Source organism: Salvelinus fontinalis, chromosome 17 (assembly GCF_029448725.1).
Source record: "Salvelinus fontinalis isolate EN_2023a chromosome 17, ASM2944872v1, whole genome shotgun sequence".
Taxonomy (NCBI): Eukaryota; Metazoa; Chordata; class Actinopteri; order Salmoniformes; family Salmonidae; genus Salvelinus; species Salvelinus fontinalis.
In genome coordinates, this window is record NC_074681.1 from 28738719 (window position 1) to 28763809 (window position 25091).

At 41.4% G+C, this 25091-nt stretch overlaps 1 protein-coding gene across 2 annotated transcripts in view; it reads right to left on the minus strand.

Annotated features, from left to right (window-relative positions):
- Positions 1–408: 408 nt before the first annotated feature.
- Positions 409–25091, minus strand: part of LOC129814118 (tenascin-R-like) — a 139732-nt gene continuing 115049 nt past the window's right edge. For both annotated transcript variants that reach the window (XM_055866928.1, XM_055866927.1), the window contains exons 14-22: positions 22393–22512; positions 21481–21624; positions 17869–17999; positions 13318–13450; positions 12729–12880; positions 10936–11032; positions 7739–7900; positions 5646–5809; positions 409–5000 (exon numbers count right to left, since the gene is read on the minus strand). In XM_055866928.1, coding sequence (XP_055722903.1) covers positions 4878–5000; positions 5646–5809; positions 7739–7900; positions 10936–11032; positions 12729–12880; positions 13318–13450; positions 17869–17999; positions 21481–21624; positions 22393–22512 — 1226 coding nt within the window. In that variant the 3' untranslated portion in view covers positions 409–4877. The remainder of the gene's footprint in view (positions 5001–5645; positions 5810–7738; positions 7901–10935; positions 11033–12728; positions 12881–13317; positions 13451–17868; positions 18000–21480; positions 21625–22392; positions 22513–25091) is intronic.

A 25091-nucleotide genomic window follows, 5' to 3' on the forward strand; every position in this document is an offset into this window, starting at 1 on the left:
TCATGACCTTATTCACTATGTAGTGCACTACTTTTGATCAGAGGTCTATGGGTTCTGGTCAAAAGTAGTGCACTATATGGGAATAGGGTGCCATTTTTGGATACAGCTCGTGTCTGTGTTAGGCTCCGACTCTGTGGTTTAGTTAGCGTCTAGGTTGATGGCAGACCCTTAGCTGCAGCCACCACAGAGAACCCCATCATCATCACAACAAACTATAAGTGTGAGTTACTGAGAATACATTCTTTGTAAAAATAGGCCAAGAGATAAGAAGAGTAGTGAATTATTTAAAAAACTATTGGTGTGATTGAAATGATTGTTAGATTGTTGTGTTTATTTATAAAGCATGTGAAATGAAGTTGAGACAAAAAAGGACTTCTGAAACAAGAACTGCACTTGTAAACAGCAAAATTGACAATTGGAGTATTTTATTAATATGTAGAAAATGTATTAAAAAAGGAACTATACAGTACATGTTTTAAGTTAAACTAGAACTAATCTCATCGGTAATATCCAGGATTATCCAACACAATCCAGATACTCATCAAAAGAGCTTTTCCACAGTCCCAACCTTCCTTCACATTCTTCATGGCAAATAATACAGATAACATAGAACTGGGATCTTAATCCAAACAGGTAAAGTACACATTTCAACAATCCTTGTGGCTATTTCTCAGCTAAATAGTAATGTTGCATCAACTGACAAATTAATTACATAGCTGTGTCTAGTAGTCATAAATACAATTATATAAATAAAGGACAGGAAATGATTCCACTCATTAACTATGCCTGATTAAATCACACAACAAAGGAACAGATTGTGGGTTTGAGTTGTGATCCAGTGTGAGTTGTTGCTCCAGTGCATTGTGAACCTGTGATAGGTAAAGTAATCGGGGGGAAGACTGACAATTCTGAAACACTAGATTATCTTGTTCCATCTGCTATGCAAATGATTAATAGAGTGAAGTCTGTTCTCAACATTGTTGGATAAATGCAGTCTTTTGATTACACTCCCCTCCTCACACAGAAAAATCTTCAAACTTTCTCTCAGATGTAAATGCAAAGATCTGCATGCTGTGCACCAGATAAAACAGAGAGATACTTTATAGTATCTCATCTGTTCAAATAGAAGAGCAGACCACATGTTAACTTGGCCTCTGGTTATGGCGGTCGAAAACAGGCTGTGTCCCAAATGGCACCCTGTTTCCTATTTAGTAAACTACATTTGACCAGGACCATAGGGCTCTGCCCAACTGAGCTACTTTTGACCATGGCCATAGGGCTCTGGACAAAAGTAGTGCACAAAATAGGGAATAGGGTGCCATATGGGATGCACCTCAAATTCACCTATTGATCTGATCCTCCTACCACAGCTCCTGGGTAGAGCAACAGCAATAACATTCACTTGGAATGCATACTAAGAGGGTAACAGCAATATTAGTCCTACAGCATATCAATAGGTTAAATGTGTAATTCTGATTTTTAAAAATGTAATGTTGGATCATTTACTTATCTAATATGAGTGGCATGTGACATATCCATGTCGAAGCACTTATTATTCTAGGCCCATGTAATCATCTTAAAGTGATGGGGTAATTCACCCACAATCTGCATGATTTTTGTACAGCCATGCAATTGTCCCTTAGTTCATTTACATATGGACTGTGATGAACTGTGATTAAAGCATTAGAGTATATTCTGCGAGGTTGATTATGTGGTGAACTGCAGTCCTATTATGTCAAAATATGTTTCTACTCATGGCTGTATGAGGCATCAGAACCATAGAAATAGAATCACAGTGGTCTGTGTTATTCCCATTCTAGTTATTCCATTCTATAGTCAGAACTATACATTCACCCTCCTTCAAGTGATGGCATGGAAGCAATAGTAGGAACAATAATGGCAGGTATAAGGGGCCAGACTGTTTCCCCCAAAACGTAAGTGGTAATCACATTATTCAACATATTATTCTGCTTCAGCGATGTCTGCTGGAGGTCTGACGACACCTGGGAGAGGTATACTTGATCTACATGACTCGGTTTTCACAGCTTATGGAGTTAGTAACAGCATCGCGTATACTATTCCTATCACATATGTACAATGTGTTGTCTACAGTAGTCCTGAAGTGCAAAGGCACGAAAAATAACTTTATATTCAGCATATTGAGATTCTATTATCTTTCTTACTGACAATACATTTTCTTCTGTGAAGAGTTTATGTCGCTTTTATTACCCTCTTCAGTATTCCGCGATCTGTTTATATTCTTTTAGCACTCAGCATTTTCGCAGCCATCATTGATTACATGCATTTGTATTTGAGGTTCCCTCAATAGCTAGATGTTCTATTACATCACAAGCCAATGCACAACAGTGTCTTAACGCTCTAATACCTTTCATTCAAGATTCAAGCAGAATTTTGTAGATATTCTCTCTTTTGCTCCCCTGAAACAACATCAAAATAGGTAAGGGGATTTAGTCACTCCAATTGAAACATAACTTTACCAGCTCAGACTTGAATTCTTGGCAGAGATTCTGGGGGTTGACATACTGACAAGCGTAACAGGGGTTTGAAGGAAAAGGCTATGACTTGCAGAAAGGAATCATAACATAAATAAGAACTACAGTATACATGTCCTAAAGTTTGGAATAGGCCTTCAGGATAATCTTGTCAGAACACCTCACCTAACCAAATGTCTTGTGGACAATAACGCTGTATAATTCTGATTGATTGACAATTATAAATTCTGAAAGACAGCGTGACATTTTTTGGGGAGGAGTCAATAAGCATTCGGGTTAGAATTTGGGCACACCAGGATTTGCCGAAAGAGACACCTCTTTTGTTACATACAGTACATTCCATCTGTTATCTACAGAGCTTCATCACTCTCATTCCTTGCACAAAATGCACTGAGACATACAGTAGTTAGTCTATGTAGTTAATAAATAAGTACACACCCTATTCTAGTAAAAACTAAACAATGTCTTGCTCAGGGAGTTCATATGCATTGCATTAACAGCTCTGAAACACTTGACAAGTGGAATTCTGAGGAGAAATTCAACACTTAAATACAATAATATTCTCATTACACATTTGTTAATACCATGGAGGTGTTGCTCATACTGTTAGCATGCAGTAGGCTCCTCCCTTCTCAAAACAAGTCTGTCTTAACAACTATGATTAGAACAATAGGGGAAGTAGTATCAGCATTTCATAAAGCTACTGATTCCTGTACCAATATATTAGTACCAGCAGTCTACAGGATGGACAATCACCAATGTTTTAAGTCATCAAGTCTAAAGGGCAGTGAATAACCAAAAACATACACAGTTATTATGTTACAAACACACTGTGTGGCTGGTAGAGTTTGTAGAGATTGGGTGAGAGAAAATAAAGTTAATTGGGCAATAAAAACCACAAAATAGTAAATGAAATGGTTTGATGAAAATGATTGGATAAGTAGAAATACAGTGTATTCATCCATCAAATGTACATTGAGGACAAAGGGGTTCGCTATAGCAGGCCAAATGTTACTTGCTCTGGTGGCGTAACACAGTTAGACAGTAAATACGGGTAAGACAGGAAGAATGTACTGTATATAGGACGACTATTGAACACCACAACATAATAACTGTGTATAAATGAGCTTACCAGTTTCAAATAATACTGACAAAGAACAAGTGCTCAGAATGTAACCATGACAATTGTTTATGAGATTAAAACCAAGTATCCCCCCAAAAAATCTGCTGAAGTGAGGATGAGGTTACACTGTTGACAGTTTCTCTTCAGCAAATCTTTGGTTTCATGTCTGAACAATTATTAGCACCATCACTGCAAGTAACATAATGGGGAACATTTGAGAGTGCTAATTCATATACAGTATCTTTATACCACTCTATATTTGTTTGTGGATTTGGAATACCGTATGTGGAGAATACCGTGTGTGAATATTGGTTAATAATGTTATATATTTGAGTTATGCAGGGCAGTATAAAGACCGGTATTGAATGACAGTGGTCATACTATGTATAACCTCAGTGCAAATAACTTGCTCACTGTTATTTTCTTAATAAATGGGCACTGGAGATAAGCTTGTACATTTCAAGTTGAGCACAATCATTGCTCAACGTTTCTTCCATTCCAATCATGGTGTGGATTTTGGATTTTATTTCACATTCAAAAGTAAATTGAACACATGGACATAAATATATAAATAACTGATGTTGAATCCACTACTACAGGCTGGTACAGTATGTCACTTGGTGATGGCTAATACTGATTAGGTCATTATGAGTGACAATGTTTTGTCTATGTCCAATGAATTGCTCCATGCAGGCATTTGTCTATAAAACTCATGGAGGGTTGCTATTTCAATAAAAATCTCAATAACAAGGCATCAAATCATATCATGTAATAAATGGACTTTTACCATATCAGTTATAAAAATAGAGATATCTTACATGTTTATGGGCATATAGAATTTGGTTAAAATTACTATTTTAAACGGGAGAAATAATCCTAGCTCTCATGTACTCGTATTTTATAGATAGAGAAGTTCATGAACTCCACTCTGAGCTCACCAGGACAGGGAAACTGGCTAAACACAAAAACCCAGTGGTTTACATCTCTTCCTATATTAGCAAATAGATACAGTAGCCTCAAAACTCAGATTGACTCACACTATGTTTCACTCGTTTCACTAGTGGAGTGAAACAAACACGAAACAGAACTGAATTCAGTCTGGTTTTCCGGGCTAGCAAACATAACCATTGTCATTCAATTGTTTTAATAAATGACATAGCTCATCCTATTGTCTTTCAGCCTTATGTAAAAGTGGGAACAGCTAACTGGATTGGGGGTAAGAGTGTACAGGGGTAAGGGGTTTATTCTGGAGGAGTGGACCTCCTTCGCTTGCCACTGATGCTGCGGTAGTTAAATGGCCTCATCTTCATCTCCACGAATGGGATAGAGAACTCATGACCCTTCCAGTTATGCCAGTTGATACCCTATAAGATCAAGAGAGGACATTGGTTAGAAACCTACACTGACATATTAGTTATGTAACGTTCGATTACATATTGCATATGTGCCAAGTGAGATAGGTTTAGATATTGTTCTGAAATGGACAGTTCACTTCTAATTTGAATGTAACATCCTCGGCTTTCTCCTTATTATCAGACCAACCTTTTCCTATAGTATTGAAATGTTCAGCAACATTTTGGACATTGGAACAAATGTTCATTCTATTTTGTGGTTTGAACTCACTGTGGTCATTGTAGCTCAGCATTCAATTAGTGGATAAAGTATGCAGACAGTCTATCTTACCTACAGTACAATGTAGTTAGTTCCTCTTGTTAAGTCTTTCTGCTTTCATTTCATGTCATCATAAGGTTCAGGAGATTGGGAAACTGTTGAATTTGTGTGATGTTGCAAGCCTTTTGTAGTAGCCTCACCAAAAGCTCTTTACAAGATTTGTACTTTTTAACAAAATCACACTGGTGGAAAAGCAGCAGGAGCTTTAAAGTATAATACAAAGGAGCTGGCCTTACTGCCTTCACTTTCTTTATGTCTCTAATTGAAATGACAGGGACTGTGGTCTTTAATGTCAGTCGTCACCGCTCAGTCTCGGTATGGAGAACAGGGACACTCACCTGACTGTGTCTCGACTCGCCATATTTTCCATTCAGGTTGGCCCGATGGCAGTTTTTGTACCACCAGGCTCCTTTGTAGGACAGAGCACAGTTGGTCACAGCAATGTCATTGTCTCTGTCCTTGGTGGAGAAGGGACGGCCTTGGTGATAGATCAGTGCGTCCCCTGTGACAGGGAATGGAAATAAATTAAATAGAAGGAAGCAGCACAAGACATGGGCACACTGACAGTCTGAACTGAATAATACTGCAGGGCTGGAGCAACGCGGTGGGTGGATGGGTTTAAATAAGTACTTTTCCTTCAAGACACCATAAGAGAGATGGAAGAGAATGGCTTTTATGGTTTTCTAAATAAATGTATTTTGATCGTCAATTGCACACTAGGTCCAACCAATACTTGACTTCCTCTTTTAATCCAACTCCTCTAAATTGGAGAGGTTTGGGGGGCTGCCACATTGGGCGCCAAGGGAGCTGCTGTTGTGGGGGGGACGGGGACTGGTTACCTGCCTCGATCAAGAGCAGAATGACAGATTCTTCACCTTGTCAGTTCGGGATTTGAGCTAACAACCTTTAACTGCTAGGCTATCGGGTTCAGTATTAAGCATCTCTTCACTGTTAAAAGTAATATACTGTACATTTAATAGGGATACCTAGTCAGTTGTACTGAATGCATTCAAATTAAATGTGTCTTCCGCATTTGAACCCAAACCCTCTGAATCAGAGGGGGGGGCTGCCTTAATCAACATCCACATCTTCAGTGCCCAGGGAACAGTGGGTTAATTGCCTTGCTCAGGCGGAGAATGACAGATTTGTACCTTGTCAGCTCGGGGATTCGATCCAGCAACCTTCCAGTTACTGGCCCAACACTCTAACCACTAGGCTACCTGCCGATCAGTTGCTTGATCTTAAATCAGTGCCACATAGAGTAGAGTGTAAATACACTGCTCAAAAAAATAAAGGGAACACTTAAACAACACAATGTAACTCCAAGTCAATCACACTTCTGTGAAATCAAACTGTCCACTTAGGAAGCAACACTGATTGACAATACATTTCACATGCTGTTGTGCAAATGGAATAGACAAAAGGTGGAAATTATAGGCAATTAGCAAGACACCCCCAATAAAGCAGTGGTTCTGCAGGTGGTGACCACAGACCACTTCTCAGGTCCTATGCTTCCTGGTTGATGTTTTGGTCACTTTTGAATGCTGGCGGTGCTTTCACTCTAGTGGTAGCATGAGACGGAGTCTACAACCCACACAAGTGGCTCAGGTAGTGCAGTTCATCCAGGATGGCATATCAATGCGAGCTGTGGCAAAAAGGTTTGCTGTGTCTGTCAGCGTAGTGTCCAGAGCATGGAGGCGCTACCAGGAGACAGGCCAGTACATCAGGAGACGTGGAGGAGGCCGTAGGAGGGCAACAACCCAGCAGCAGGACCGCTACCTCCGCCTTTGTGCAAGGAGGTGCACTACCAGAGCTCTGCAAAATGACCTCCAGCAGGCCACATTTGCACATTTGTGGCCTGCTGGAGGTCATTTTGCAGGGCTCTGGTAGTGCACCTCCTTGCACAAAGGCGGAGGTAGCGGTCCTGCTGCTGGGTTGTTGCCCTCCTACGGCCTCCTCCACGTCTCCTGATGTACTGGCCTGTCTCCTAGTAGCGCCTCCATGCTCTGGACACTACGCTGACAGACACAGCAAACCTTTTTGCCACAGCTCGCATTGATGTGCCATCCTGGATGAACTGCACTACCTGAGCCACTTTTGTGGGTTGTAGACTCCGTCTCATGCTACCACTAGAGTGAAAGCACCGCCAGAATTCAAAAGTGACCAAAACATCAGCCAGGAAGCATAGGAACTGAGAAGTGGTCTGTGGTCACCACCTGCAGAACCATTCCTTTATTGGGGGGTGTCTTGCTAATTGCCTATAATTTCCACCTTTTGTCTATTCCATTTGCACAACAGCATGTGAAATGTATTGTCAATCAGTGTTGCTTCCTAAGTGGACAGTTTGATTTCACAGAAGTGTGATTGACTTGGAGTTACATTGTGTTGTTTAAGTGTTCCCTTTATTTTTTTGAGCAGTGTAAATGCTTACCAGCTGTGCCATTATACTCTCCTATCCTGAGTTTGTAAAAATTCCTGGCATCTCCGATGGCGAACTTGTCATAGTTGGCATAGACAGACTCCTGGCCATCCTTCATGTCGATCCGGAGCTCGTAGCGACCTTGGGCTGCAAGCTTCTGTATGTTGTCCAAACCTGAAGAAGAAAAAGAGATAACCAATGGCTGTTCAAATTATAAACTGGGTGGTTCGAGCCCTGAATGCTGATATGCTGACAGGTATGACAAAACATTTATTTTTACTGCTCTAATTACGTTGGTAACAAGTTTATAATAGCAATAAGTCACCTCAGGGGTTTCTGATATATGGCCAATATACCAAAGCTAAGCGCTGTGTCCAGGCACTCCACGTTGCGTCGGGCTTAAGAACAGCCCTTAGCCGTGGTACATTGGCCAATTACCACACCTCCTCGGGCCTTATTGCTTAATTAACTCACTCAAGTCTGACATTAACTTCTACCTGCACCTTGGCATGGTAAGAACCGACGCACACAGGAAATGACATAGAGATAAGAGTGAAGTGAAGTGAAATTTGCGATGAGAGTACAGTGAAGTGAAATTTGTCCATATCTTCCAGTCAACAGTCTTTGGTCCATTTGGCCTTGCTGCTGCTGCTGCTGCCAGCCCAGAGCCCAGCCAGGCTGTGATAAGGACCAGGGAGATTAGACCTTGCTTTCCCAAGATAACAAATCTCCCCACTTGGCAGGGATGTTTCAAGTTTAACCTCAAGCTAGAAATCATATGATGTTGTAGATGCCTCATGATAGCAGATAGCATTTTTTTTTTACCCCACGAAAAACTTGAAGCATCTGATGATAAGCATTGGGCTGAACGAGGGAGAAACTGGGCTCGGGCTCCGACATGTCAGCAAAAGATACAATCGGCATTACAAACAAAATAAATCCCTGGTGACAGGGGAAAAGCAATTGGTGTAATAAGATTTGTTAAACATTGAGTGAAGTCCAATTTGCCAGTGCATAATGCAGGATCATCTGCTATTAACCTGATAGCAAAGCTTTTGCGTCAGCTTGATTAGAAATAGCCAGCAGGATTAAAAATGCATTTGGAGGCTGTATTCTGTTCTCATTATATCTCATAAATTAATATCTCTTATCATTTTATTACCCAGCTTACTCCTACACTTCTACAGACATTAAGGGGCAAATTAAAAAGAGCGATAATGATCGCAAATTGCACAACTGCGTCAGTTTCTTTATAATAGGTCCTCAAATTGACAATATATTTGGCCAGGGTCGGGTTAGTGAGTCAGACTAATGGATAGAACCGCAACTGAAATGAAAATGTTCTGTTTTCAACTACTGATAGTAGCATCCGTTAATTCCTGTTTCTTCACTGTGAGGCAACCTTAATGTGAAGTGTTTCCCTGCAGGAAGAGCTATTCTGTCCATAGCAGGATAATTAAACCAAATGTCATTTTGTCTCCCAGGTCTAACACACAGTCTGTGCGGCACGATGTCGGATAAAAAAAAAGATCAGGTGCGGTGTGCTTACATCATCTGAAGCACACTATGATGTCCTCTGAGAGCACCACTATTCTCCTCTTGAGGTCATAACTATACCATATCAGTGTCAGTCACAGGAATGGTACAGTACATGGCTACAGTGCTCCTGTCATGGCAGGAGGTGTTTTTGCAGTGTGGACAGACAGTTATCTATTAGTATGAGACTGGGCAAGGAGGAGCATTGGGTGTGCTTGCCAGAGCCAGAGGTGACCTCCTACTGTGTAGTTAATGACAGACAGGGGATATGGGATGGGTCTGGCAGTGTAGACTGGAGCGGCTTCCTAAATGGCACCCTATTTCCTATACTGTACACTGCAACACTTTGGTCAAAAGTTGTGCACTATATAGGAAATAGGGAGCCATTTGGAATGCAGCCTGGCTCAGCCAGAGCTGACGCCTACCGTCCCCAGCAGGAGTGAGCACAGCAATGAGTCAGCAGAAATTAAACAGGTCATAAGGAATGTCTACTGGGTGAGAAGAGCTTTTAGCTTTTACCAATCAGGAATGAGTCAGGATTCATACTGGTTTCCCAGCACATTGGATCTGTGTGTCATTAGTAGATGATATACTGAAGTACAGCTTGGGTAGGAACGTAGTGGCAATTGGTGACATAGAAAGAGGCATGACAAAGACTGGAGACTAATGTTCTGCAGGGTCATCGATATTCTGCAATGTTCTAAAGCAGGGGTGTCAAACTCATTCCTTGGAGGGTCTAGTGTCTGTGGGTTTTTGGTTTTTCCTTTCAATTAAGACCTAGACAACCAGGATAAGACCTAGACAACCAGGATAAGACCTAGACAACCAGGATAAGACCTAGACAACCAGGATAAGACCTAGACAACCAGGTGAGGGGAGTTCTTTACTAATTAGTCATCTTAATTCATCAATCCAGTACAAGGGAGGAGAGAAAACCCGCAGACACTCGGCCCTCAGTGGAATGAGTTTGACACGCGTTCTAATGGATATATTCATTAACAATCATTTTTTTGGTTATGAAAGTGTACTCTACTGTTATTCTATTTTTCTAATAAAAGTACAAAAACGAGTTCTCAAGGTTGGGATCTCTGCTATGAAATATTGATGTTGACGTCATCTTTTATCTATTTACAAAAACAACAACATGAAAACTAGCCCATGAAGAAACATTGTTCATTTCTAGCTTTTCTAATGAATATAATTATGGATGTAATAATGAATTTTGCAGAAATATTCCAGAGTGCATCAAAGGAGAGAGCCCTTTTGTTTTGTATCAAAATCAAAGCATTTATGAAAAACAATTACCATGTAATCTCAGAGAGAAATGAGAGCTGAATACATCCATTAATAAATCACAGAGCTAGTATTTGTGAAGTGAAGTAATGAAAGAAAGAGAGGAGAGAGAGAGAGAGAGACTTGAAACAACAGACTAGGAACAACAGACTAGAAACAAATGTGTAAATTAAGTCAACTGTTAATTCTGCTGTGGGAGAGATAAGCAGGAGCAGAGACTGCAACACAAACACAAAGGCCCCTATTCCTATATTAAATAGTGTACAAAACTTCATACTCTACCCCAAGAGTGGGGGTATCTTTCTAGAGCGTTAAGTTGCCCCGAGAGATACCTCATAATAAGTGTTATGGGGCTGAAATGAGCTGTTGAGAAAACTTACCGAGCCAAAATTCATCCTCTAGGTTCCCAAAGCCAACCCTGTAGTCACTCCACTTCCTGGAGAAGTCGGTAAGGCCATTCTGACGACGTTGGAACACCTGGAGCACAGACCAGATACAGAGTGAAGACTAGGTGGCAACACTTTGATTCCACCTACAGTCGTGGCCAAAAGTTTTGAGAATGACACAAACATTAATTTCAACTAAGTTTGCTGCTTCAGTGTCTTTAGATATTTTTGTCAGAAGTTACTATTGAATACTGAAGTATAATTACAAGCATTTCATAAGTGTCAAAGACTTTTATTGACAATTACATGAAGTTGATGCAAAGAGTCAATATTTGCAGTGTTGACCCTTCTTTTTCAAGACCTCTGCAATCCGCCCTGGCATGCTGTCAATTAACTTCCGGGCCACATCCTGACTGATGGCAGCCCATTATTGCATAATCAATGCTTGGAGTTTGTCAGAATTTGTGGGGTTTTGTTTTGTCCACCCGCCTCTTGAGGATTGACCACAAGTTCTCAATGGGGTTAAGATCTGGGGAGTTTCCTGGCCATGGACCCAAAATATCGATGTTCCCCGAGCCACTTAGTTATCAATTTTGCCTTATGGCAAGGTGCTACATCATGCTGGAAAAGGCATTGTTCGACACCAAACTGTTCCTGGATGGTTGGGAGGAGTTGCTCTCGGAGGATGTGTTGGTACCATTCTTCATTCATGGCTGTGTTCTTAGGCAAAAGCAACCCCACACATGAATGGTCTCAGGATGCTTTACTGTTGGCATAACACAGGACTGATGGTAGCGCTCACCTTGTCTTCTCCGGACAAGCTTTTTCCCGGATGCACCGAACAATCGGAAAGGGGATTCATCAGAGAAAATGACTTTACCCCAGTCCTCAGCAGTCCAATCCCTGTACCTTTTGCAGAATATCAGTCTGTCCCTAATGTTTTTCCTGGAGAGAAGTGGCTTCTTTGCTGCTCTTCTTGACACCAGGCCATCCTCCAAAAGCCTTTGCCTCACTGTGCTTGCAGATGCACTCACACCTGCCTGCTGCCATTCCTGAGCAAGCTCTGTACTGGTGGTGCCCCGATCCCGCAGCTGAATCAACTTTAGGAGACGGTCCTGGCGTTTGCTGGACTTTCTTTGGTGCCCTGAAGCCTTCTTCACAACAATTTAACTGCTCTCCTTGAAGTTCTTGATGATCCGATAAATGGTTGATTTAGGTGCAATCTTTCTGGCAGCAATATCCTTGCCTGTGAAGCCCTTTTTGTGCAAAGCAATGATGCCGGCACGTGTTTCCTTGCAGGTAACCATGATTGACAGAGGAAGAACAATGATTCCAAGCACCACCCTCCTTTTGACGCTTCCAGTCTGTTATTCGAACTCAATCAGCATGACAGAGTGATCTCCAGCCTTGTCCTCGTCAACACTTACACCTGTGTTAACGAGAGAATCACTGACATGAGGTCAGCTGGTCTATTTGTGGCAGGGCTGAAATGCAGTGGAAATGTTTTTGGGGGATTCAGTTCATTTGCATGGCAAAGAGGGACTTTACAATTAATTGCAATTCATCTGATCACTCTTCATAACATTCTGGAGTATATGCAAATTGCCATCCTACAAACTGAGGCAGCAGACTTTGTGAAAATTAATATTTGTGTCCTTCTCAAAACGTTTGGCCACAACTGTACATATTGACAAAGTACATGTTCCAAATGGCACCCTATGCACTATAATGTTGGGTGTTGTTGGGGTTTTGTCTGCAAGGTATATCTCCTGCTATGAGACACTTACGATCCAGCCTCCGTCGTCTGTGGTCATATCACAGTAGACCTGCACTCCCTGATTGGCATCTCTGTTGATGTAGATGGTGTAGACGCCGCTCAGGGACTCCCCGTTCAGCAGATGCTGGGCACAGTTCTGAGGGGTGGCAAACAGACGGTTTCCTGGAGCGGAGAAGAACAGAACACATGACATCAGCTCAACATAATGGAGAATGACGAGGACTGGGCCTGTATTCATAAAGTGTGTCATAGTAGGACTGCTGATATAGGGTCTGTTTTTTAGATCATAATGAATAAGATTATATGGCCAGGGGGGATTTGATTCTAGATCAGCTAGATGAGATGCTTATTGAATATGCCTGAAATCTGGATAAAGTATGGAGTGGGGATGAATGGTGTGTGTGTGTGTGTGTGTGTGTGTGTGTGTGTGTGTGTGTGTGTGTGTGTGTGTGTGTGTGTGTGTGTGTGTGTGTGTGTGTGTGTGTGTGTGTGTGTGTGTGTGTGTGTGTGTGTGTGTGTGTGTGTGTGTATGTGTGTGTGTGTGTGTGTGTTTGTGAGCATGTGTGTCCGCTTGTGTGTGTGCGTGCATGTGTGTTTACCTGTTGTGAAGGCCGTAGAGATAATATCGCTGGTCTCTAATCCCCTGGCAGCCTGCAACCTCACAGTGTATTCTGTGGTCTCTGCCAGGCCCTCCAGACGGATCCACGTGTCTTCTGCATCCAGGATCAGCTCCTGTAGCACCACACACACACACACACACACACACACCACAGAGGGGAGAACACACAGACAAGGGAACGGTAACTGATCCTATATCAGCACTCCTATTCTGAGGCACTTTGTGAATGCAGGCCCTGATCTGATAATCCCTGTTGTTATGAATAGGAGTGTAAGCACAGCATATTCCTAGGGTTTTTAAACATCATGTATGGGACTGTGAGTGGATACGGTACAGCAAATAGTTTTAGCTAGATCCAATCCAAAGTGTACAGCAAACAGTAACCCATAGCGGTGATACTATCTGACTCCTACCAACAAACAACAAAAGCACCCAGGCACATTTACAGACATAAAACATTTATGTCAGGCCCATATAAATGTTGAATTCATTTTTCAGTGTTGTTGGCCTTTGTACAACTCTGCCCTGTGTTTTTCTAAATGATAAGAGGGAGAACTAAAACGGAGAGGAAAAGGACCTTATCAGACACTGGTGCTATAAGGAGCTGCCAGGAAGAAGAAGAATGGCTATTTCAGTCTAAAACTCAAGACGGCTCAGTTCCCTTTCATTGTTTTTGACAAATCCACTTTTATCAAGCTTATCTTCTGTCGCGGAGTGGATGGCATACCATTTTTCTCAGAGATCTCTTTTTCTGGCAGATGAAATAAAAAATAGATTTCGGTGATGAGCTCTCTAGGAGCTGGCCGTGACAGCAGTGTTGAACTGCTGAATCTGATGAGGCTTTGAGCCATATGAAATATCTATGAAGAACTGAATGAAATATTCAGCCATTTTGGAAAGGGTTACACATTTTAAGATAATTGTGTGAATTGTGTGAATTCGCTGTAGTTTTTTTGTTAAGAGTATTATTTAAGAGTATTATTTTATCTAATCTGGAAGGTCAACATATGATTCATAATCAAACTAACACAGATTACTGTGGTGAATATGAAGATTATATTAGCAGAGAGAACAGGTTGGGAAGAATTTATGGGGACTGAAATTAACCTAAGCAGAGTAAAACAACAGAACTTGTTACTAAAACCAAATCCTCTGTGCATGACTGACACCCACTGGACAAACACAAGCACCAAAAACACACAAGGTCAATATAGTGTTAGTGCGTGTTCGTGAGTGTGCATGCATGTGTGTTGAAAGATATATACAGTTGAAGTCGGAAGTTTACATACACTTATGTTGGAGCCAATAAAACTCGTTTTTCAACCACTCCACAAAAAAACCATAGTTTTGGCAAGTCGGTTAGGACATCTACTTTGTGCATGACACAAGGAATTTTTCCAACAATTGTTTACAGACAGATTATTTCACTTATAATTCACTGTATCACAATTCCAGTGGGTCAGAAGTTTACATACACTAAGTTGACTGTGCCTTTAAACAGCTTGGAAAAGTCCAGAAAATGATGTCATGGCTTTAGAAGCTTCTGATAGGCTAATTGACATCATGACACCATCACCTCCACAAGTCTGGTTCATACTTGGGAGCAATTTCCAAACGCCTGAAGGTACCACGTTCATCTGTACAAACAAAAGTACGCACGTATTAACACCATGGGACCACGCAGCCATCATACCACTCAGGAAGGAGACGCGTTCTGTCTCCTAGAGATGAACCTACTTTGGTGCAAAAAGTGCAAATCAATCCCAGAACAACAGCAAAGGACCTTGTGAAGATGCTTGAGGAAGCAGGTACAAAAGTATCTATATCCATAGTAAAATGAGTTCTATATCGACATAACCCAGAAAGCAGGAAGCCACTACTCCAAAACCACCATAAAAAGCCAGACTATGATTTGCAACTGCATATGGGGACAAAGATAGAACTTTTTGGAGAAATGTCCTCTGGTCTGATGAAACAAAAATATAACTGTTTTGCCATAATGACCATCGTTATGTTTGGAGGAAAAAGGATGAGGCTTGCAGCCGAAGTTCACCATCCCAACCGTGAAGCACGGGGGTGGGAGCATCATGTTGTGGGGGTGCTTTGCTGCAGGTGGGACTGGTGCACTTCACAAAATAGATGGCATCATGAGGCAGGAAAAGTATGTGAATATATTGAAGCAACATCTCAAGACATCAGTCAGGAAGTTAAAGCTTGGTTGCAAATGGGTGTTCCAAATGGACAATGATCCCAAGCATACTTCCAAAGTTGTGGCAAAATGGCTTAAGGACAACAAAGTCAAGGTATTGGAGTGGCCATCACAAAGCCTTGACCTCAATCCTATAGAAAATATGTGGGCAGAACTGAAAAGGTGAGTGCGAGCAAGGAGGCCAGGAGGAAGGAGGAATGGGCCAAAATTCACCCAACTTATTGTGGGAAGCTTGTGGAAGGCTACCCGAAACGTTTGACTCAAGTTAAACAATTGAAGCAATGCTACCAAATACTAATTGAGTGTATGTAACCTTCTGACCCACTGGGAATGTGATGAAAAAAATAAAAGCTGAAATAAATAATTCTCTGTCACATTCTTAAAATAAAGTGGTGATCCTAACTGACCTAAGACAGGGAATGTTTACTAGCATTAAATGTCAGGAATTGTGAAAATGTATTTGGCTAAGGTGTATGTAAACTTCTGACTTCAACTGTATATATATATACATATTTTTTTTTAAAGATTAGAAGCTAGTTAAGATAAAGACCGCGAGGACAGTACAGTGTTGGGCTCTTCGTCCCAAATAGCATCCGATATAGGTGTTACGAATCCCGCCGAAGATGGTGCCTCTTCCCGTTCGGGCGGGGCTCGGCAGTTGTCGTCGCCGGCCTACTAGCTGCCACCGATCCCCTTTTCTGTTTCATTTAGTTGTGTCTGATTTGTTGCACCTGTTTCGTGTTTAGGTTTGATTGTGGGCTATTTAAACCCAGTTGGCCCGCCGACTTTTGTGCGGGCTTGTTTTTCTGTTTGTGGTGTTTCGTTCATTTCTTGTGGTGTCTGTTCCGATTCGATTTAGTCCTGTTTGTTTTGGACTGGGACTTTACGCGCCCTTGTGTGCGTGGCTTGACCGTCTCTCTGATATTTTTGGAATATTAAATATTCCAATATTCCAATATTCCTTTCTGAACTACCCTGCTCTCTGCGCCTGACTCCTTCACTCACCACTTTTGGAACTGTGACAATAAGGCACTATTTGACCAGGGCACATAGTGCTCTGGTCATATGTAGTGCACTATATAGGGAATAGGGTGCTATTTGGGATCCATTCTTGGGCTCTGCCTGAATGATGTAATTAGTTGAGAGAGATATCTGCTGTAGAATATCAGGGGAAATTGTTCCTGGTGAGTCATTAATAGGCATATTGCAACGGAATAACCTTCCTAATCTACTTTATTAATATTACTGAGTTACATCAAAGAATGTAATTAAAATGAAAACGTTTCCAGGAGTCAAATTAAAAGATCTAAACGGCTCTGTTGCCGAGTAGAGCTGTGCAATGGATCTGTACTAAGCGGTCATTTGTCTGGGAGATATTTACACTGTTTTGGTAGCTTCAAAACACTACCGGTAACAGTCATATTATGGCTCATGTATTAACAATCATATCTCCTGGGAGGACCTTTGGCTTAATGATACAGCATCGTGTGGGAGCTTGATTGAAAACTCATAGAAAAAGATAACTCTTACCAAAAAGTTTGCAGTTTTAAAACTGCAGTAAAAGTGCAGTAACTGCAGGTGACTGTGGTATTTTGGATGCAGTAAATGCAGAATAACTGCGGTGTACTGCAGTTGAACTGCAGTTATACTGCACTCTGACTGCAATGTTTTTTCGTAAGCGAAGGTAGTGTTTTGGTAGCCTGATTGCCAGTCTGTGCTATGATGCCAATTCCTTGTGTAAAGCGTCTGTGTGTAGCTGGTGAGATGAGTCAGGCAGCTGATATGAGTAATGAAAGCAATTTTACTCAAAATGTATCACAATACACGTCGTATAAATACAAGGCCACAAATACGGACCGCAATACAATAAACAATAACTCACAAACAAACATGGGGGAACAGAGGGTTAAATAATGAACAAGTAATTGGGTGGATTGAAACCAGGTGTGTAAGACAAAGACAAAACAAATGGAAAATGAAAAGTGGATCGGCGATGGCTAGAAAGCCGGTGACGTCGACCGCCAAACGCCACCCGAACACGGAGAAGGACCGACCTCGGCGGAAGTCGTGACACCTTGTCACTCATTGTCATGCCAATGTTTGACTTGACAATGACAACAATGGAGAAAACAAGAGCACAGCCAGATCTGGGAAAGGCTAGTATTTTGGAAGCTTGGAAACACTACACGTAACACGTACGGCTCATATTCATTTCCCATTTGAGCCGCTTTGGCTTGATACTACAGTTCACAGTTCAGTGTGTGTCTGTGATTGGGAACTCTTGTTGATAAAGTTAGATACGCCCTACTGTATTCTGCCTACCTTTCTGCTGCCATCAGTTGATTTGTATGTAAGCATGTAGTTGTCGATGTCTGCGATGGGCGGTTGCCAGGAGAGGAGGGCACTGCGGTGGTTCACCTCGCTGGCCGTCAGGTTCAAAGGAGCGTCCATGGCTAGAGTGGAGCAATCAGATAGCAGATAACTATATCCCTGTTCCATTGAGTCAAATCATTAGTGGCTACAGTATGTCCATTTCTAGTATCCAAATACTGTACTTAAATTGGGAAAGTTGCCCAATTATGATCTATCTCCTAATTTGATGAACACCCCTCTAGCAGACCTTAGTTGGAGTCACCCTGCTGTGAATGCATTCTAATTGTCCTTAACCCAGCATCCTTTACTGCTCAAAAATAATCAGCCTACCCGTGCTCAAGGGCTCATCGACAGATTTTTCACCTAGTTGGCTCGGAGATTTGTACCAGCGACCTTTCGGTTACTGGCCCAACGCTCTTGAACACTAGGCTACCTGCTGCCCACTCTTTTTCCGGTTTCACTCCTTTTCCTATCTCGCTCTCCTCCTGTTGTCCTTAGGTGTTTTCAGGGGAGATCTATGACAGTTCAGTAATTAACAGTGTTTTACCACTGATAGCCTCAGGCCTCAGGACTGAAGGACTTTCTACATGAGATGCAATGACATCTCCCCACAGCAGTAGTACCCACTAGAGAAATTACAATGTGGGTGTCCACACTGCCATATCTGCCTCTTCGAGGTCTTATCTGACAGACTGCCATTCTCCTCCTCTCTCCTCAACATGACTGCAATGCATGAGAGGGCGTTAATCTTAATTTTCCTTTCATCCCCTTTAATTTTGATTGAATCTTTTCAAGCCATCACAATGCCTACACTTCTCTTTTGTTTGTTTTCTCTCCCTCTCTCTCTCTCTCTCATTCTCTTTAGTTATACCCCATGCGAACACTATTCTGAGAGATGGAGTTTTTGGACATATATTGTAGAGGTGTCTCAACATGCAAACAGATGGCAAGCGAAGTAATGGATTATTACTATATGATAAGAAAATCAGTAAATCTCCCTCCTGTTTCCATCAAAAAACAATTAATAAGTGAATCCCCATGCACTGGTTCAGGTGTATACTAAACCAAAATACTTATTTTGAAGACACAATATAATTTCTAAAACTTCCCTAAATAAAATCTCTCTCGCTGGTCAAGTCTTTTAGAAAGTGAGTCAGCAAATCTTTATGTTCATAAGAGGCCATCAACACAGGCACATTTTTATCGGAGCATAACAGTCAGCGAAAAAACAAAGCGTAAGCGGAGAATAACCGCATCAAATTAAATAACACCCAAATTAAAAATGTAAAAAGTCTCTGAAGTCTGGTGAACTTGGCTACCCCGTTCAGTGATTACGTGTCAACATCAGAGAACAAGGCTGGCCCTTGAGTAGCAAAACCAATGGCCTGTGACACTTTTAGACAAATGAATTCGGCGAAAAACAGTGTCTATAAATTAAGTTTAGCAAAGGGAACTGGTTGATAAAATAAATATAGTGGAATTGCCCCTCCTCATAGGGAGACGTTTACCGCAAGACAAAAAAGCCCCAAAAAGCTACTAGTTGTTCTTTTTTTCTGGACATTTGTTTGTGTACACTACACAGGCAGCAGCCCACTTGGTCTGAAAATGTTCATGTGGTTCCACTATAGTGCAGCCTGGGCCACGCTGCTCCCTTGGAGATATTAATGCCCTGCTGCTGACAGAATTGTTTTGTTGAAAATAAAGTTCAGGGCCCGGTTGCACAAAACATCTTAAGTACATTTTCCCCTTATCTTTTCCCTTAAAGTTTCGTAACTTTAGGTCAGTTGCACAAAACATTTTAAGGCAAATCTACCCCTTAAATTAAGTGAAAAAGTTATGGGTGCCCATGAGGTCCCTTAAGTGCTTCATTCAGTATGGATATCAATGTAAAATGCATTTGTGGAGGTGAATGTTGCTTTCCTCTTCCCTGGTTTCGAAAAGAAAACATCCATCAGCAAGCTAGGTAGAAGGACAAGGTCACTAATCTCTGTCGGCTGGGTAGCAGGACATGCGTGTGTGTATGGTTGTGTGAATGTGTGGGCGTGAGAAGTCAGTATAAAATGTATTGTTTTGTATTCTTGACTTTAGAACGTTCCCGTGAATAAACCTTTTTGACTATTTTAGCTGGGCCTCCGTCCGTTTCATTTGACCAGGATCTTACAAAAGCTAGGTAGCTAAACAATGAAAGGTGCATAATCCATGGCTACATAGCTAGGTGTGAAGGTAGCTAACTACTCTGCTAACTTGACGTGTTAGAAAGTAATAGAAACAAGTTCAGAAAAAAGTTACATTATCTTCTGAATCAATTTGTTTCTCCTGTCTTGATTGTGGAAGTTTTATTTTGAAATCACAAAATAAATGTAATCTCTTTGATGAGACATTCATTCAGTGAATCAGGTCTTCTCCATGCTAACCTGATACTCTTTCTGCCATATATGCCTTCAAACCACAGTAAAACACTTAAATTATGCCCTTACTGATAAGAGAATTTTGTTCTCAAGGTACATAACCCAATTGAATTATATTACTCAGTCTGCAAACCAGAATTTGTAAGATCCTGGTCGAATGAAACGGACGGAGGCCCAGCTAAATTAGTCAAAAAGGTTTATTCACGGGAACGTTCTAAAGTCAAGAATACAAAACAATACATTTTATACTGACTTCTCACACCCACACATTCACACAACCATACACACACACATACACACACACAACCATACGCACACACATGTCCTGCTACCCAGCCGACAGAGATTAGTGACCTTGTCCTTGAGCCGTACTCCCTGTTCTCTCCCAAATCTCTAGTCAGGTTGGCACCAAGTTCAGACAGTCTGTGTTTAAAATACCATAAAGACATATTGTCTTTACCCGAATTCTGACTAGGACTACACATTTATTGATTATGATTTTATACATTCCAATCAATTCCATACAAGTATATGTTTCAGGGCAGAATATTCTAATCATTCAATTAACAGATCATTTTCACCTAACACTTACCTAATGAAATATTTGAGGGGCTCTATGCAACACCCTTAACTTAGGTAAGGGAACATTATTCCTTAAGGTAAACCCTTAAGGGAAACACTTAAGATGTTTTATGCAACCGGGCCCAGAGTCCCAACTCTGCTAATCTACACCATCTTCCTCCCCTCCTCTTCTCCCTTCCCTAAAGTGGAGTAGGTATGATATGATTGGCTTGTGAAGGTTGTTAGCTAGCAGTACGGAGTCCATATTAGGACAGCCTCAGTCTTGGCAACTGAGATTTTTTTTTTATGTATGAGACTGAGGTTGTCCTTATATGAACACTGTATACCAGCATTAGAGACATGGTCAGTCAGTGATCACACTGCAAGGGCCTCAATGAGAGAGGGGAAATGATTCCTGTTGCTAATTAGACACACTTTAACTAAGAGATGTGAGAGGGCATGCGTTAGTTGAATAGAAGTACGTTTCAAGGAGTTTTAAGTAGCTTGCCTTGCTCTCAGTAGTCTTTGTGGGCTAGTTCTGAATGGGTAGGTGGAACAGTAAGTAGCTAAGCAAGTAAAGTACGTAACATACGTGTTGCAAAGTTGGCGATGACCGTTCCACTGGTCAGGGGTCCCTTGGTGGCGTAGAGGGCTACAGAGTAGGTGGTGCTGGGCAAGAGCTTAGTGAGCTGGTGCTCCTGTTTCCCACCCTCCACCAGGAAGGTGTCAGCTGTCACTTAAGGAGAAGGAGGAACACAAAGACCGACGTTAGAACGGGAGAATACATAAGATTGTAAACAAACCTGGCTTTTATGATTACATTAAACAATTTGAATATATAACAGTTGCCTAGGATATGCACAGTCGCTGTCAGGGTTGGTAGATTGGGGTTCCTATGGCTGTTATTATTTGTCAGGTTTAATTGCATGTTGCTGAAATCAATTTCACTTAAATTCACAATTTCTTATTTGCTTGCACGATTAAACTTTGTATAACCAATCTAGATAAATTGCCTGTTTAATGAATGGCTTACTATATCCTTAGAAATAGGTTCCGTGTTGATGATGAAAAGTAACAGGTTAACAAACCATTTCTGCCAAGATGTTATTGCCTAGATGAGTCTGGATTAGTAAATGAGAAATTACACTTAATGAACACACTAAAGAGTCAATAGAGCACATTGGCAAGAGGTTGCGGAAGAACCAACATTTGTGGCCATGTTGATGAAAGCTGCATCGACTAATCGGGTTGATGTCTGAGCTGATTTCCAAGTAGCTGTCCAGTAGCTGTCCTAGGTCGCAGCCCAAATGGTAGCCTATTCCAAATATAGTGCACTACTTTTGACCAGAGCTCTATGGGTAATAGGGTGCCATTTGGGACACAACACTAGACTTTCTCTCAGAGTCGACCTGGCAGGAGTCCACCTACAGACTCAGGGTGCTCCACACGCTCCACCCCTGTGGCGGAGATACATAGTTTGTGAGAAGAGAATAAGTCTGCCTACCCTGATTGCAGGTGAGGGTGAGCACGTAGTTGTCAACGCTGGACAGAGGAGGGTTCCACTGCAATAACGCTCCTTGTGGGGTAATGTTGAGGGCTGTCAGTTCCATTGGCATGTCCATCGCTGTATCAAAGAGAGAAAGAGAGAGAGATAAAGCGAGAGATGAATACAAAAAAGTGGGTCAGAGTGGTTCACAGATCCCACCCCATCACTTTACTAAATTCCATTTACTGTATGTTCCAATTACAGACCACCATGTGGACTATTCTGTATACTTCTACAGAGAAGTATACAGTCCACATGGTACCGCAAGAACCATTCTTGAGAACACAGAAGAAAACAGCTTGCATCCAAATGTTAATAGTTCTAGACCACACCCTCATTACAGGGAAACGGCTACGATCATATCTAGGAATTATAATCACACTGCTTCACATCTCGCACCATGGATAGAATGGGTTTAATTACACTCATTACTTTAAATATTTAATTGAATCCAATGAAAGCTGACAATTTTAAATGAAATAAAATTTAATTAGATTAGATTGAATAAGCCGAAACTACTTAATCAATCAAAGCATGTAATAATGTAATCATCAATCTCTATGTAGTTATGATATGGCTGACTATGTGACCCAACCAGACCAAAACCTTACTTGAAGGGTATCCAAGGACTTCAGCACACATTCAATACCCCATTTATACCACATCCATAAGCAGAAGCCTATATAAGCGTTGTATAAATTAAAGTATGTACTGTAGCCTATGGGGTAAACATGTGTTATGAAGTACCCTTCAAGGGTACTTGACGGGTACCAAGTTCTTGTGTTACACATTGCCCTGACTGTTTGAATGCTGGTCAGCTACAGTATCAATACAATGCAGAAACATACACCCAGAGTCTGCTGAGCCACAGTACGTCTCTGTTCCAGCCACAGCCTTCAGCTGGACAGTTGACTCCGGTCCAGTGAATCGTGGACACTCCTTACCTTTGGAATTACAGCTAGTGCCTCGGTGCCTGACAACGGTCGCTACCCGGCAGGTAGGACTCTCCAGCGACTGCAGCAAACTTTCCCTTAGTGCGAAGGATCTTAACAAGTTGACTGTGTTCGTGCTTCTGGCCTGCAAGTGGGGCGCCAGCCCAGTTCGGGGCAGAGCTTCTCATCTGACTATCTGGATTTCGAGGCACTTTTATCAAATTCTCATCTCTCTCTCATATAGAAGGTGAGAACCCTCTGCACCCCATTTGTCAGAGCGAGCGCCTCTCTCTATAATATGTTTTATCTTGCTCTTGCTGAATCACACCACAGTGGAATGATATTCTTCGGGCTATGACCCTGTTTTAATGAGCCCTGCCATTTGTCTTATAATGCTCCTTCACACCACTTTGTGAACACGGCCTGAGATTCATCATAGCGTCTGCGTTAGCAGAATTCTAGTGTTCCTCTGACAACAAGTTATTAGAAAAGTAAACTCTATAACTACGAAATGGTATTCTGTGCTTTTTTCTAGTTTTTAATTACACTGTGATACTGTACACTCTTAAGATTTTTTTTTGCAAAAGGATCCTGCGGCTGTCCCCATAGGATAACCCTTTTTGGTTCCCAGTAGAACTCTTTTGGCTTCCATGTAGAACACTCTGTTGAAAGGGTTCTACATGGAACCAAAAAGGGTTCTACCGGGAACTCAAAGAGGTTCTCCAAAGGGGTTCTCGTATGGGGACAGTCAAAGAACCCTTTTGGTTCCATATAGCACATTTTTGTAGTGAAAATGGAGATAGTTTTCCTTTTTTTTGTGTATTTGGGGTGTTATGTAGCAGCGAATATGTATTTACTAAGCATTTGTATTCTATTCAAGTGAGACAAAAAATACAATACAAATAAATTAAAACCTCTACAGGATCGGTGTCCCCCCCACGGTACGGTTGAGCTAACGTAGGGTAATGTGATTAGCATGAGGTTGTAAGTAACAAGAACATTTCCCAGGGCATAGACATAACTGATATGTGCAGAAAGCTTACAATTTTGTTAATCTAATTGCACTGTCCAATTTACAGTAGCTATTACAGTGAAATAACGCCATGCTATTGTTTGAGGAGGGTGCACAGTTATGAACTTGAACATGTATTAACAAACCGATTAGGCACATTTGAGCAGTCTTGATACAACATTTTGAACAGAAATGCAATAGTTCATTGGATCAGTCTAAAACTTTGCACAAACACTGCTTCCAAAATCTAAATTGCGCCTAGATTCCTAAGTTATACATTGGCCTTTCATTTCAAAGATGAAGAAGAAAATAAATCGTATTTTTTTCTTTGTATTATCTTTTACTAGATCGAATGTGTTATATTCTCCTACATTAATTTCACATTTCCACAAACTTCAAATTGTTTCCTTTCAAATGTTATCAAGAATATGCATATTCTTCAGCTCCTGAGCTACAGGCAGTTAGATTTGGGTATGTCATTTTAGGTTAAAATTGAAAAAAAGGGTCCAATCCTTAAATGAATTTAATGATGCCACTCTGGCATTTTATTTCTCCATGCTATCCTCTGGAGCTATTACAGTAGCAGCACCACAGGCCCTGCTTCATTATAAGAAGAGTTGGCAAATGCAGAGCACTTTCTTCCGCTTTAAAGGTGGAGAGCAGCACATGAATTGTGCTCTTTCTACCTCTCACTCTATCCATCTCTCTCTGTC